At 38.2% G+C, this 12,596-nt stretch overlaps 1 protein-coding gene across 1 annotated transcript in view; it reads left to right on the top strand.

Annotated features, from left to right (window-relative positions):
- The first annotated feature begins 221 nt into the window (after nucleotides 1-221).
- The window catches only part of LOC135108418 (mucin-17-like), a 36,733-nt gene continuing 24,358 nt past the window's right edge, over nucleotides 222-12,596 (top strand). The window contains exons 1-4 of the mRNA XM_064019372.1: nucleotides 222-487; nucleotides 5,114-5,720; nucleotides 5,852-6,118; nucleotides 9,560-11,795. Of these exons, the coding sequence (XP_063875442.1) occupies nucleotides 5,180-5,720; nucleotides 5,852-6,118; nucleotides 9,560-11,795 (3,044 nt within the window). The 5' untranslated portion in view covers nucleotides 222-487; nucleotides 5,114-5,179. The remainder of the gene's footprint in view (nucleotides 488-5,113; nucleotides 5,721-5,851; nucleotides 6,119-9,559; nucleotides 11,796-12,596) is intronic.

The raw sequence follows: 12,596 nt of genomic DNA, 5'->3' as shown, positions 1-12,596 counted from the left end.
CATCGTTCACCGTAGCATAATAATGAAGATGCTGATTCTGTGCTGACACAAACCATTAATATATATGCAGCAGAAAATATGCATTTTAACATGCCCAGTATGCTTATTTTTGTAATAAAGTATGACATTGTTTGTTGATATTATGAGTAATTGCTATATATTTTTTGTTATATATCTACCACAAGGAGAAAGCCTCAAGCCAAGTTTCATATGGCAACACTGATTCTCCCCCTCCCACCTTCTCCTCCCCTCTCTCCTCCCCCTAAACGGAGGCTGGATGGCTAGCTGCGCTTTCATATTCTGAACCTTCAAAGTGACTGCTTGGAACTGTGTCTGAATGCCTTCCTGAGATGAGGCAGGCTTTGGCTTGCACCAGTGCGCTCTGGAACACAAGATCTTCTGTGTTCAATACAATCTCTGAAACTCAAAGGCTTGCAGTCTTCCTTGATTATGACAGAATGGGACTCTTAAAAAGGCCATTACTCAAGTAAGTATATTGGTGTGCATGACAGTTAAATTTGGCATACAGGAGAGCTATAATCCTAAAGCTTGTCCACTTCTAGCATTTAATGGCTTTGGTAATATTTTGTCAGTCTTCCGACATTTTGTCGTGTTTCCAATATTTTGTCGGATTTCCGACATTTTGTCGGATTTTCAACATTTTGTCGGATTTACGACATTTTGTCGGATTTGTGATATCTTGTCGGATTTTCGACATTTTGTCGGATCTTCGACATTTTGTCACTTATGCAGTATTGAGTCGCTTTTCCAACATTTTGTTAGTTGGCGTGATAAATGGAGGTAAATCTTTGGATAATCCTATTTTGAAAGCATACAAACCTAGTATTTCTTGATAAGAAGTCTATCCCTGACATTCCCCTCCCAACCCGCTCTAACCTGTCAAACAAGTTTGAGGGCCTGTGCAGAATCGGGTTTTTTGGGGGGCGATGAAAATAAGTGAAATAAAGGTAATAAAAAATCTAAGGAAAATTTCCTCAATATTTCGAATTTCCCTAACCTAACTTAATGTAACCTAGCCAGGGGGAATGTGCTCCTCTCTGGACCTCCCCGCTAGAACATTAACCCGGACCACCCCATTAGATTATTAACCTTGCATAACACAACCTAACCAAACCTAACATAACATAACCTAACATAGCACAACCTAACCTAACAACGGACCTCAAAAAATTACGAACTTAGCTCCCCTCCCGTATGTCACAACTAGGTAAATACACATGCACACACACACACATAATCAAGATTGCTGTAAGCTATAATGCACACAAGGTGTTCCAGGACATGCCCATGTTATGAGAAAAGTGTAAATAAAAACAATGCATCCTAAGGGAAAAAAAAAATGTAAAGTGAGTCAGGAGTCTAGAATATCTCCTCCCACAATTCTACCAAAAATTCATTGTACTGATGACTATACATGGTGTAACACAAGTTTCTGCAGATGTTGCCAGAGGTCAAAGTACGGGTTATTTTTAAGTAAAAAACTATGCACATATGTATTTTGAGGCGTCGTTTAGCTGTGATATGAAATTCAAGTATGGTCAGGCGACAGATAGCATCAGTCAGTCTGGGCAGGTAACCATGGCAGAGAAGCACCATTTCCACACGCTCCACATTACTTCAAGTTGTGCAATACAATCTGAACGTATTTATTGTCACTGTCCCAGAGGGAAACTAAGCGATCTGACTAACATTCAGCTGATTTGCTGCTAGCCTCGCTGCTTCCCACTCCCTGCCTGGGCAGGCATGGTGCCACACAGCTTATTATTTTATTTGTTGTTTATTACATCCATACTATCATTGTGTAATGTTCATCAGTAATCAGTATCAGTCCATTGTTGTCACTTGTTTTGTCATGGGATTCTGTAAAGCTCCGAGACTTGTAGAAATCATGACATTTCAGATCCCCGTCATGGATACCTGCCTGGCCTGGCCATTGTATCTGTTGCCAGGCCACTCTTAAATTTCATACCTTGACTAAACAACACCTCAAAATGCATGTATGTGCATAGAATATTTTTCACTTAAAATACACAGGATTTTCATCTCGGGCAATATTTGCAAAAATTCATGTCACACCCTGTATGATATAAATGCTATAATAGATTTCACCAAAGGACCACAATTTTAATCAAATACAGTAAACCCCACCTAAATCAAATTAACTGGGGGGAATGCCAATCTGAGATATCCAAAAATCCGAGTTGTCAGGGGAAAACTAGATGTACCCTTAGAAGCCATGGTGAAGACCAGCAAACACAACATGACAAAGGCTGTATAGAGAGCAAGCAGTGTTTCCAGTATGCATATTGATTGTAAACTCCAGGTAGTTATGTATTATGCACTGTATAGGGAAAAAGATTAATATTTGATATTTAAATTATATATTCAATATTTAATATTTAATATAAATATGTGTCCATCTTTTCTGGTGTAAATCTTGAAAATTTTTTCTGAAGCACCAGCAGTACTGACTGCATCACAGCATCCCCCACACTTGCCTCTTTCAACATCACCATGTATCTACCCACATTTTTTTTCTGTTCATATAATTGTGTTAAAACCAAAGGTCATTTCAGTAATTTTCTCCTATTCTTTCATGTGGATAACTCAGGATAATACAAGATGTAAAGCCCTACAGTAGAATAGCTCATTAGATATGTATCCGATGTCTATCCAAACATCCAACTTCCACCATATATCTCAGAGAACAATCCAAGATATCAGGTGTCTGTCCAAGTGCACGAGTGTCCAACTTCCCCCCTATATCTTGGTCAACAGTCGGAAATGTCCGACACTTAAGTGAGGGCACAAAAGTGTCTGACTCATCCAATATCCAAGATATTCAGCTCCAACTTAGGCAGGGCTTAGTGTATCTCACAAACATCCATGACAAATATAAACAAATAATAATAGTAATAATCAGCAGCAGCAACATAAAACAAATCATACTATGTTAGATGCTATAGTAGCCTGGTGCCTTTCTTGGCTATTATTGGTTGTAAAAGGCTCAATATTTCATAAAACTCTTGCTGACTCTCTTCCACTGTTTGTAGCTTATTTCATCATCAAGACATAGGACCTGCAGCAGCTGCATTGCTTCACTGTTCTTCTTCTTGCAGGCCATTTCCATCTCCACTTTTTTTTTTTTTTTTTTTTTTTTTAAGTCAAAGAAGTGTCACAGGGGCCAAAGTAACTGCAAACTAGTGTAGAGAGTAATGTCAGCCATATTTCTTGTTATGGAAATGCATTGATCGAGACTACGATATAAAGAGAAAACATGAGACAAGTGTGATAAAAATGTCCATTGTAATAGGTCTGTGTACTCTAAAATACATGTTTTTTTCCCCCAGAGATCCACAGAAAATTTACCTAGTGTAATTTGCCTTTTGTAATAGCCAACTTGACAGACTGCAGCAACCCTCAGCAATGCATGCTGGTAAGGTGGTAGGAACACAGGAAGGTTGGGGATGGCATCAGCAGTCACAAATGTCTGACTTGGAAAGGATGGATGTGGTTCAGAGTGCTGATATGTCAAGACCTACATTGCCCTGATCCACACTATATTGGCTTAACCAGTGTAATAAAGAATTCTGAATCAAATTTTTTATCTTACTCCATAATAGGGAAAACACCCAATGAAAACACCCATTATAGCAATCTTGACTTTATATATATATATATATATATATATATATATATATATATATATATATATATATATATATATATATATATATATATATATATATATATATATATATATATATATATATATATATATATATATATATATACTCCCTCCAATATCCATTCTGATTCATCCAAAGTATGTCAGGAAGTTGAATGCATCTGGATATTGCATGTCCTGTTAATTGTTGTCATTTATTGGAGATCAGTAGGAAAAATGGTATTATACAGTATTACATATGTGCATAGCCAATTTCAAGACATGTTTTCCTATTACATTCCTATCTCTAATGCTTTTTTTATGGATTTTTTTTTTTTTTTCTACATCTGCCACAATATAGTTAGGTCAGTGCTAATGCTGGGATTCAGTTTCACTTTGGGCTATTTTAATGAATAAAAACTGGTATTGTACAGTAAGTCATTGAAAAAACATGTTGAGCTATTGTTTACACACTCAGCTGATGAACATATCACTGTGGATGGTGGTGGTGGAGGTGGTGGCAGCAGCAGCAACAGCAGCAGCCCTCCCTTTTTCCTCACTAAATATGCATAACTGTGTATGCTGGCGGCAATAGCAGCTGCAGCTTGCCCTTCTCCATAAATTTGCATCAGTGTCTGTGGCAGTGGTGGCAGTGGCAGTTGCAGCCCTTCTCCTCATTAAACTAGCATCACTGTGGGTGGTGGGGCTACAGGCAGTGGCAGCATACTAGGTCCCCTGACACTGGTGTTGCCCTAATCTGCATTACAGATGTTTTTTGTGACTTGTTGCAGCCTATCCCTATGTTAGGATTTAAACTTCCCATGTTAGAGTATGACTTGGAAGCAAATTGATCCTTCGCATTAAATTTGATTTTTTGTCAGTATTGTACATTAGCAACAACCTGACTGTATATGTAATGGCATTTTTCAAGGTGATTCTTGTTTTCTGTGTGTGTGTGTGTGTGTGTGTGTGTGTGTGTGTGTGTGTGTGTGTGTGTGTGTGTGTGTGTGTGTGTATTTACCTACTTGTATTTACCTAGTTGTGAAATACAGGACAAGAGCCACACTAGGCTCATGGCGTCCTGTCTCCATATTGACTTTTAGATTTTCTTTAAATTTATGAATTGTCTTTGCACACAGTCTCATCCTTAAGTTCATTCTACACTGTTATACTTCTGTGGGGGAATCTATGTTTCTTGATGTCTCTTCTGCAAACACTCCTTTTCAATTTCCTTCCATGTCCTCTTGTGTTTCTCATATCTGGTATCATGAGGTCTTCTATATCCAACTTTTCCATTCCTTCCAATATTCAATATATTGCTATCAAATCACCTCTTTCCCTCCTTTTTTTCTACTGTAGTCAGGCCCAATCTCTTCAACTCATACACACACACACATATGCATCTAATTATTGTTATATTTTCAGGTAACTGTATGTCGGACAGTAGAAGCCTCAGTTTCCCAAGGAGGACATACTTGCGAAGATTCAGATATGGAAGAAGTTCTGGATTTTGAAGGTTTCACCCTTAATGACTATTTATTAAGTATGAGGTGTAAAAGAAATCATGAAGAAACACTCAAGAGAAATTCTATCTGCCATCACTCTTCCACCACTGAGATGAGAAAGGGAAGACCATGTAATCACACAATTAATCGAGAGATCCGAACAGATACATTGAGATTTTGGCAGGTCAAGGAGCAGTACACATTTGACATTCCACACACAGCATGTGATAATGGCAGCTGGTTTGAAAAGGTCATGACTGACCTTTCCAATGATAGACACCAAAAACTTGAACTCACTTATTGCCACTACAAAAAAGTTGTTAATCTGGAGAGCAGCGTAAATATAACGATGTTCATGAGTGACTGCAATGAGATCACCACCCAGTTCTTATGGGAGCAGCTTGTTCAGCGGATCACAGGAAGAATCAGTAAAAGATGGCTGGAAGTAACACTAATTTTAAGTCCTTTGTTCTCCTTTGATGATGTTCGCAAAGTCTGGAAAAGAAAGGGCATCAGTCTTTGTGGAGGTAAGATTGTCATCTATTTCAGCTATAAAAATAGTTATTTTAATTGTTTTGGCTTCACTAATTCTGGCAGTTGAATATCACTTTCTTTCAGCATAATTTAATTTCACTGAATATATTATTGATTATTCTAGAGAGAAATCAAACATACCCATTCATCCATTGGCTGGGTGTCCTGGACCAACGAAAGGCATGGGCAGGCCTTTGTTCACCAGAACAAAATGCAGAATTTAGGATGGAGACCATTAAGGCCATATTGTTAAAGCACAATCTCCTGACCGTAGAGGATATAGCCAAGATTATTTGCACCACTTTCATGGTTCCACAGTGTCCACAGCTCACTGAACTGGTGCACCTCTCACTTACTGCATGCAAGATATTCCACAAAAGTCAAGATCAAGGTAAGAAACATTTATAGAAATATTTGGCAGTGGGATTATTTTACTCATATATGGTATAATAAAATGGCAGGGAACACTTATAGTACGCTTGTGAGTGTTGTCACCTAGAGGTAACCGTGATGTAATGGGTTGCACATCCGCCCAGCAAGTGGAAGGTCCCGTGTTTGATCCCTGGGCAGTGCCTGCCTTTTCTGGTGAACTCCCTACTCTAACATGGCGCAGTGAGTAAGATCCAGGGAGCAATTCACTGGCCTGGCCAAAGGGCCTTAGGGAGATGTGAGGGTTGTCACCAAGAGAAAACCATGGTGTAACAGGTTGCATGTCCACCCTGGCAAGTGGAAGGTCCTGGGATTGATCCCTGGGCGATGCCTGCCTTTTCTGGTGAACCCGCTACTCTAACAACACTGCTTTTCCTGTAATTGTGATTTCACTATTCACGAATTAGTATATTTTCACTTATGGCATTTATCTGCTTATTTTCATCATTTAGCACATATCCTTGTTTAATAACACCTTACATGGTATCAAGAGACAGTTAAAGGTACATCCTCAGCTTACAGCAAAACAACAAAAAAAAAAAAAAAAAAAAAAACATTTTGGGGCGCCCACCACAATGTTTGTCATGAGACACATCCTCTTGTCCTTCAACAGTCCATTTCTTCACCAACACACTTACAGTCTTTTCATTGCCAGTGGTTATGTAGCATAGTTTTAAATTTGTTTCACCATTTTAGTGAAACCTTAACGCTCCTACTATGTAATCATGGCCTGTATATTTTCCAGGCATCACACATCACTTGAGTAGAACACTTTATTTAAAACAAACACAGCCATTCTGTTAGCTGAAGCAAGGAGCAGTCACAAAAGATCATTTTCCTTTATGATAATATGTTAAACACTGAATTCATTATCCTATGCTTTCAAAACATTGAGGGACTAACCAAAGTTGCCATATAGTTATTTTCTTCTGGCAGATTTTTTCAGACTGAGAAGGGGCAAGCTGCCAGTTTGTGCAATGTGATGCTCACGTTGGCAGGAGTTCTAATCACGAGTGTTGCTGACTGTATGTGCATAGAACATTTCCGACTTAGGTTAACCCGTATTTTCACCTCTGACAATATCCACAGAAACTTGTGTTACACCCTGTATTATACCATAACACAGTATGTTCCATTATCTTTAAGACCAAGCTTCTTCAAAGAGCTCGATCTTCACCCACAGACATACAGAGAGATACATGCATACCTTATGCCATTACACTATATATAGAGTTGCCAAAAAAAAAAAAAAAGTGAACTGTAAACATCACAGCATGCCATGGGAGGTATTAAAAAGTGGTAAATTGTTACATATAGTGATTCACATGCCTTGATGATACTAGGCTCAGTTTTTCAATCAGTAACAGTAACTGTAAGGTACAGTCGGGAGGGGAGATATCTCTCCTACACTCCTGTGCCCATTTTCCCCTTGCTGCAACCTTCCCATTTCATTGCTCACATAAAGTCTCCTTACATAATAATGGTTCCTTGCAAGTTTTAAAAGAAGGAAAGAGTGTTGTGATGGTGTTTGTTTGAAAGGGGCTCAGTAATTGTGAGACTGGAAGAAAGATAGGAATATCAGAAGCAGCCATCTCATTGGTGACAAAGGCTGCACTAGCACTTGGAACAGCTGTCACTCCTGAGAGGAAGAAAGGCTCTGGGTGAAAAAGGAAGACAGGTACAAGAATAGATAAGTTGATAGGATATATGTCTTGCAAACATTGAGTCGCTGCCTCCTCTTTCTCTCAAGCAGAAGAGGCTTGTGACTTGCAAGGCAACAGGAAGTGCCAGCTCTTCCAAGCGCTAGTGCAGCCTTCGCCACCCATGTGATGGCTCCTTCTGATCTTCCTATCTTCCTTCCAGTCTCACAATTACTGACCCCCTCTATGAGCTCCATATTTAATGTAACCTGACTCCCTGCCTCAAACCACCCCAGGATTAACCTAATCAAACTACATACTTGATCTTCATACTGATGGCAAAGTGTGAGGCAGCAATCAACTAATCAAGTAAGGGTGATCCCATATACAGTAGGGTATGCAACAATGAACTTGATTCGTTCCAACATAGCATTTATTATAGTAAATGTGCATTATGGCAACTGAAGAGCCTATGGGAAAAAATTAATTGGTTCTAGGGAACCAGAAAGTAATATGAAAAATCCACAATTAAAAAAAAATATGTATTTGCACCAGTAAACTTGAGATAACACAGCACTTATATACAATACCCAAGTTTCACTCCACGTCCTAAATTCTTACCATCCCAAGTTTCACTCATTATCAACCTGAGTTTTGCACTGCTTTGACAAGTACTGATTACATTTACCTACTGTCAGTGTCATGCATATACATACAGTAAATCCCACTTAAGTTGGAGCTCTCTCTCTCTCTCTCTCTCTCTCTCTCTCTCTCTCTCTCTCTCTCTCTCTCTCTCTCTCTCTCTCTCTCTCTCTCTCTCTCTCTCTCTCTCTCTCTCTCTCTCTCTCTCTCTCTCTCTCTCTCTCTCTCTCTCTCTCTCTCTCTCTCTCTTTTTGTGTGTGTGTGTGTGTGTGTGTGTGTGTGTGTGTGTGTGTGTGTGTGTGTGTGAAAGTAAGAACAATCCTAAGGATTGCTAAATAGAATGAGGCTGATTGAGAATGAAAATGGAATTATGAATATGAGTGAAAAAGTGAAAAACAATGAAGCAAAAAATATATAAAATGAATGAGAGAGAGAGAGAGAGAGAGAGAGAGAGAGAGAGAGAGAGAGAGAGAGAGAGAGAGAGAGGTTGGTTTCACTCCCTTGTTCCTTATCTCTGACAGATAAGGGGGAGGGGAGGTGACAGGGAGGGAGGTTTGAGACAGGAAGAAAGAAGGGAGGCAAAATAAAAAAAAGGGAGGAAAGGACAGGTGGTGAATGGTTGAGCAGTGGCTCACACAGCTGGTGAGTTAGTCTTGCAAGGTTTATTTTCTTATTCTGATTAAATATTTATTAAAATTTCAGTGCCGGCATGAATTGAAAGTTCGTCTTGGTAGTTTTGGTTAGTTATTTAGATTAAATTTTTATTAAAATTCCAGTGCTCACACTAGTGGCGAGTTTGTTATGCCAGTTTTGGTCTATTATTCCGATTATTACAGTTGTACGTTATAACGATCACGTATTCTAGCGTACCCAACTGCATGATTTTTTTGCTAATCTGACATTATTTATTTTACAAAAACTAAGTACAGTTTATATTTAACATCACAAAAAGCACCTTATTTCTCACACAGTTAACTTGCTCTGTAAGATGTGCCCTTTTTATAGATAATACTCTAGTTGTCAAAAGTTAGCTTGGTCTGTAAGGAAACATAATATTTTTTGTCTTTGTGGCAGCTTTTCCTGTGTATTCACTGTTTAAAGATTTCTTCCATCTTTTTCAGAGGATGGAGTTACAAACTCAGTGCACCTCCAACATGTAGCTCCCAGATTGAGTGAAACTAAAAGAATTTCCAAACCAAGCCAACACTATAGAAGAGCTGTTAGGACAGCAGCCTTGTACGAAGGACTAATGTTTGATGGCAATACCTCTGAGCCCTCAATTGACCTTGAAATCAAGAATGTTAGGCTGAAGATAGAATGTAAATCTACTCAAAATTCACCTTATGAGGAACCAGTTAAAAGAGAGACACAGAGTCAGCTTATGAGTGAAAAATATGAAGAAACTGAATTTAAAGCCTCTCATGACCAGTCTTATCTGTTAACCAAAGCTGGTATGTTGGACAGTGACTCAGTGCAGTGTTCATTGAGTAAACCACTTAAACTAAACAGCCACAGACAACTCATGAATGAACAGTATGAGCACATATTAAGAGAGTCTTGTCATGATCAGACCCAACTAGTTATAAGTGAAGATCTACCAAGTAAAAAAGATAGTCATAACAAAACTGGACTTAGCAAGAATGAAAAGCAGCTGTCTGATGATTACAATCAGCATTTGCAAGTAGGACAGGAAGAAAACTCTTGTACAAATAATAATAAGCACTTCACATCAGATAAGATGAAAGTGAAAAGTTCTCAGAAATGTCAGCCTTTAGAAACTAAAGATATGGAAGACTCATTATCCTTATACTGCTTAGAAAATGAAGATGATTGTTCATTTTCAGGAGATAGCTCAGATGATGATTCTGAAAATGAACAATCATTGATACTGATGGAAGATTCTGATTCTGAAATATCACAAAAGAATCCCCTCATTTCATTCACTTCATTGATGAAGAGTTCAAAACGATGGCAAGACAATGAGGAATACATGTGTCCTCTCTTTGCAAGAACAAGTTATTACATATCAACCCCACATCAGACTCTGAAGGACACATTGCCAAACCAACTGCAGCTGAGCAGTCGTGATACTTCTCTACTGGTAGTTGTTAAGAGTGATGGAGGGTTGTTGACACATCTCAAGAAATCTGAAATTCATTCCCAAAATAAAGACACAAGTGCAGAACTTGGGAATATTTCTAACAAGGAGGCAAGTAAAGTTTGTAGTACTAAAAGCTCCATTAGTAATGGATGTCTACAAACAAGTGAGAGTGTTAGGAATTCTGAAGCAAATAGTCCAGTTTCCTCAGAAAAAAAAGTCCCATCTTCAGAAGTTCATGAAAATCTAAGAAGTAATCAAGAAGTTTATCAAGATTTTACTGTCATTGAACCAATACCTTCTTGCACACCTCCAGTAACTAGTACAAGGAGGAAAGCATGTTTCAGGGCTTATCAAGAAAGTAATATAACTTCCCATGATCATGCAATAAATAAAACGAATATGCCTCAACAGAACTCAGATACTGGTAAATCTACTTTTTCCAATCTTCAGTCTGAAGGAATGCTACCAGTAAGTTCAAAAGAATCACATATATCAAAGAGATTTAACAAGGGAGATGGCATATCAAGACACCTTCCCCATGAATTAAATGGTGAACAAAAGGAAGAGCCTCTTGAATCATCTAAAGAACATGTTTTATCACAATCCCAAAAGGATAATAAAACTTTAAGACAAAATTCTCTCCTTCAGGATTCTCCCAAAACAGGAGAGCTTACCAAAGAGCTGAGAATGTTCAGAAATAATAGAAGTATTCTGTCCTCTGCAACTATGGAGTCACCACCTTTGGGTATCAGAAGTCCAAGTGACTCACACCAACCACAATGTATGATTGAAAAGAATGCTGAAGACAAGGAATGCATTAGCCTTCCAGATCAGAAAGATGAAATAATAAAAGATGCAAGTACAAATAACTCATCTGGTCTACAATGTGGGCCTGGTGAACTTGATCAGAAAAAATATATGACAATGGAAAATGAAGAATTAAAACAACAGAATACACATGTCACAGTGAACCCTACAAAGGAACACTCATATGCACGGAACACTGTGGAGAAACCAGTGATGAAAAATAACTTGAATAGACAAAATGTTGTTAAAGAATCGGTTAAACAAAGTGAATCAAGCAGAATTTGTGTTGCTCAGAATTCAGAAGATCTTGGCATGGCTCACCAACATGAGAAACAGACTATTAAAAACAGTCCAGAGGCATGTAATGTAACCCAAGATCACCTCACAACCAAGTCTTCTGATCATCTACTTGCAAGTACCTCTCCAGCAAAGCAGAAAACAGATGGAGGGTATGTATACTTTTTTTTTCCAAAATTGATAGGTTATTTATTTATTTATTTATCTATTTATTTATTTATTTATTTAATTATTTACTTACTTATCTTTACTCTGTAGCACATCTAGATATTATTCCTAGAGGCTTGGAAGATTTGCCTGCATTTTTTTTTTTTTTTTTTTTTTTTTTTTTTTAAGGCTTTGTTGGTTTGCTTCTTCCCATGATGGCATTGATAGAACATTTAAGTAATGCTTATAGAATCTTATGTTAACCCTAGTGCTTCCCATTGCACTCACAATTCAGGCTCTGCCTTCTGGAGGCATCTTATCATTAATAGATCTAAAATTAATTTTTATAAAAACAATTCCTTACACAAATACAGTCAGATCACCATTAACGCAGGTGTTCAGTTCTGTCAGCCCGCGTTAGGTGCAGTTCATGTTAGTTTTAACTGAAGCAATAGCAGAAAATGACTGCTGTATTCAACTTTTTTTATGAATTGAAGGTAATTAAGACTTCATAAAACATCAAAAGAATAATGAATAAAAACCAATAAAGTACAGTAACAATAATTAAAACACTCACTGTTGATACAGTTGTGGATGGCAGCTGTGGCAGTAGCTACAGCCTGCTCTTCTCACTAAGCTCATATCACTGTCTATGGCAACAGTAGTTGCAATGGCAGTTGCACCCTGACTTTCTCCTCAGTAAATTCACATCACTGTGTATGGTATTGGCAGCAGTAACTGCAACCTGCCCTCTTTCTCACTAAACTCACATCACTGTGCATGGTGGTGATGGGGGTGGTGGCAGC

Source organism: Scylla paramamosain, chromosome 17 (genome assembly GCF_035594125.1).
Source record: "Scylla paramamosain isolate STU-SP2022 chromosome 17, ASM3559412v1, whole genome shotgun sequence".
Classification (NCBI taxonomy): Eukaryota; Metazoa; Arthropoda; class Malacostraca; order Decapoda; family Portunidae; genus Scylla; species Scylla paramamosain.
The sequence above is the reverse complement of the archived record's forward strand: the minus strand, read 5'-3'. Positions and strand labels throughout refer to the sequence as shown.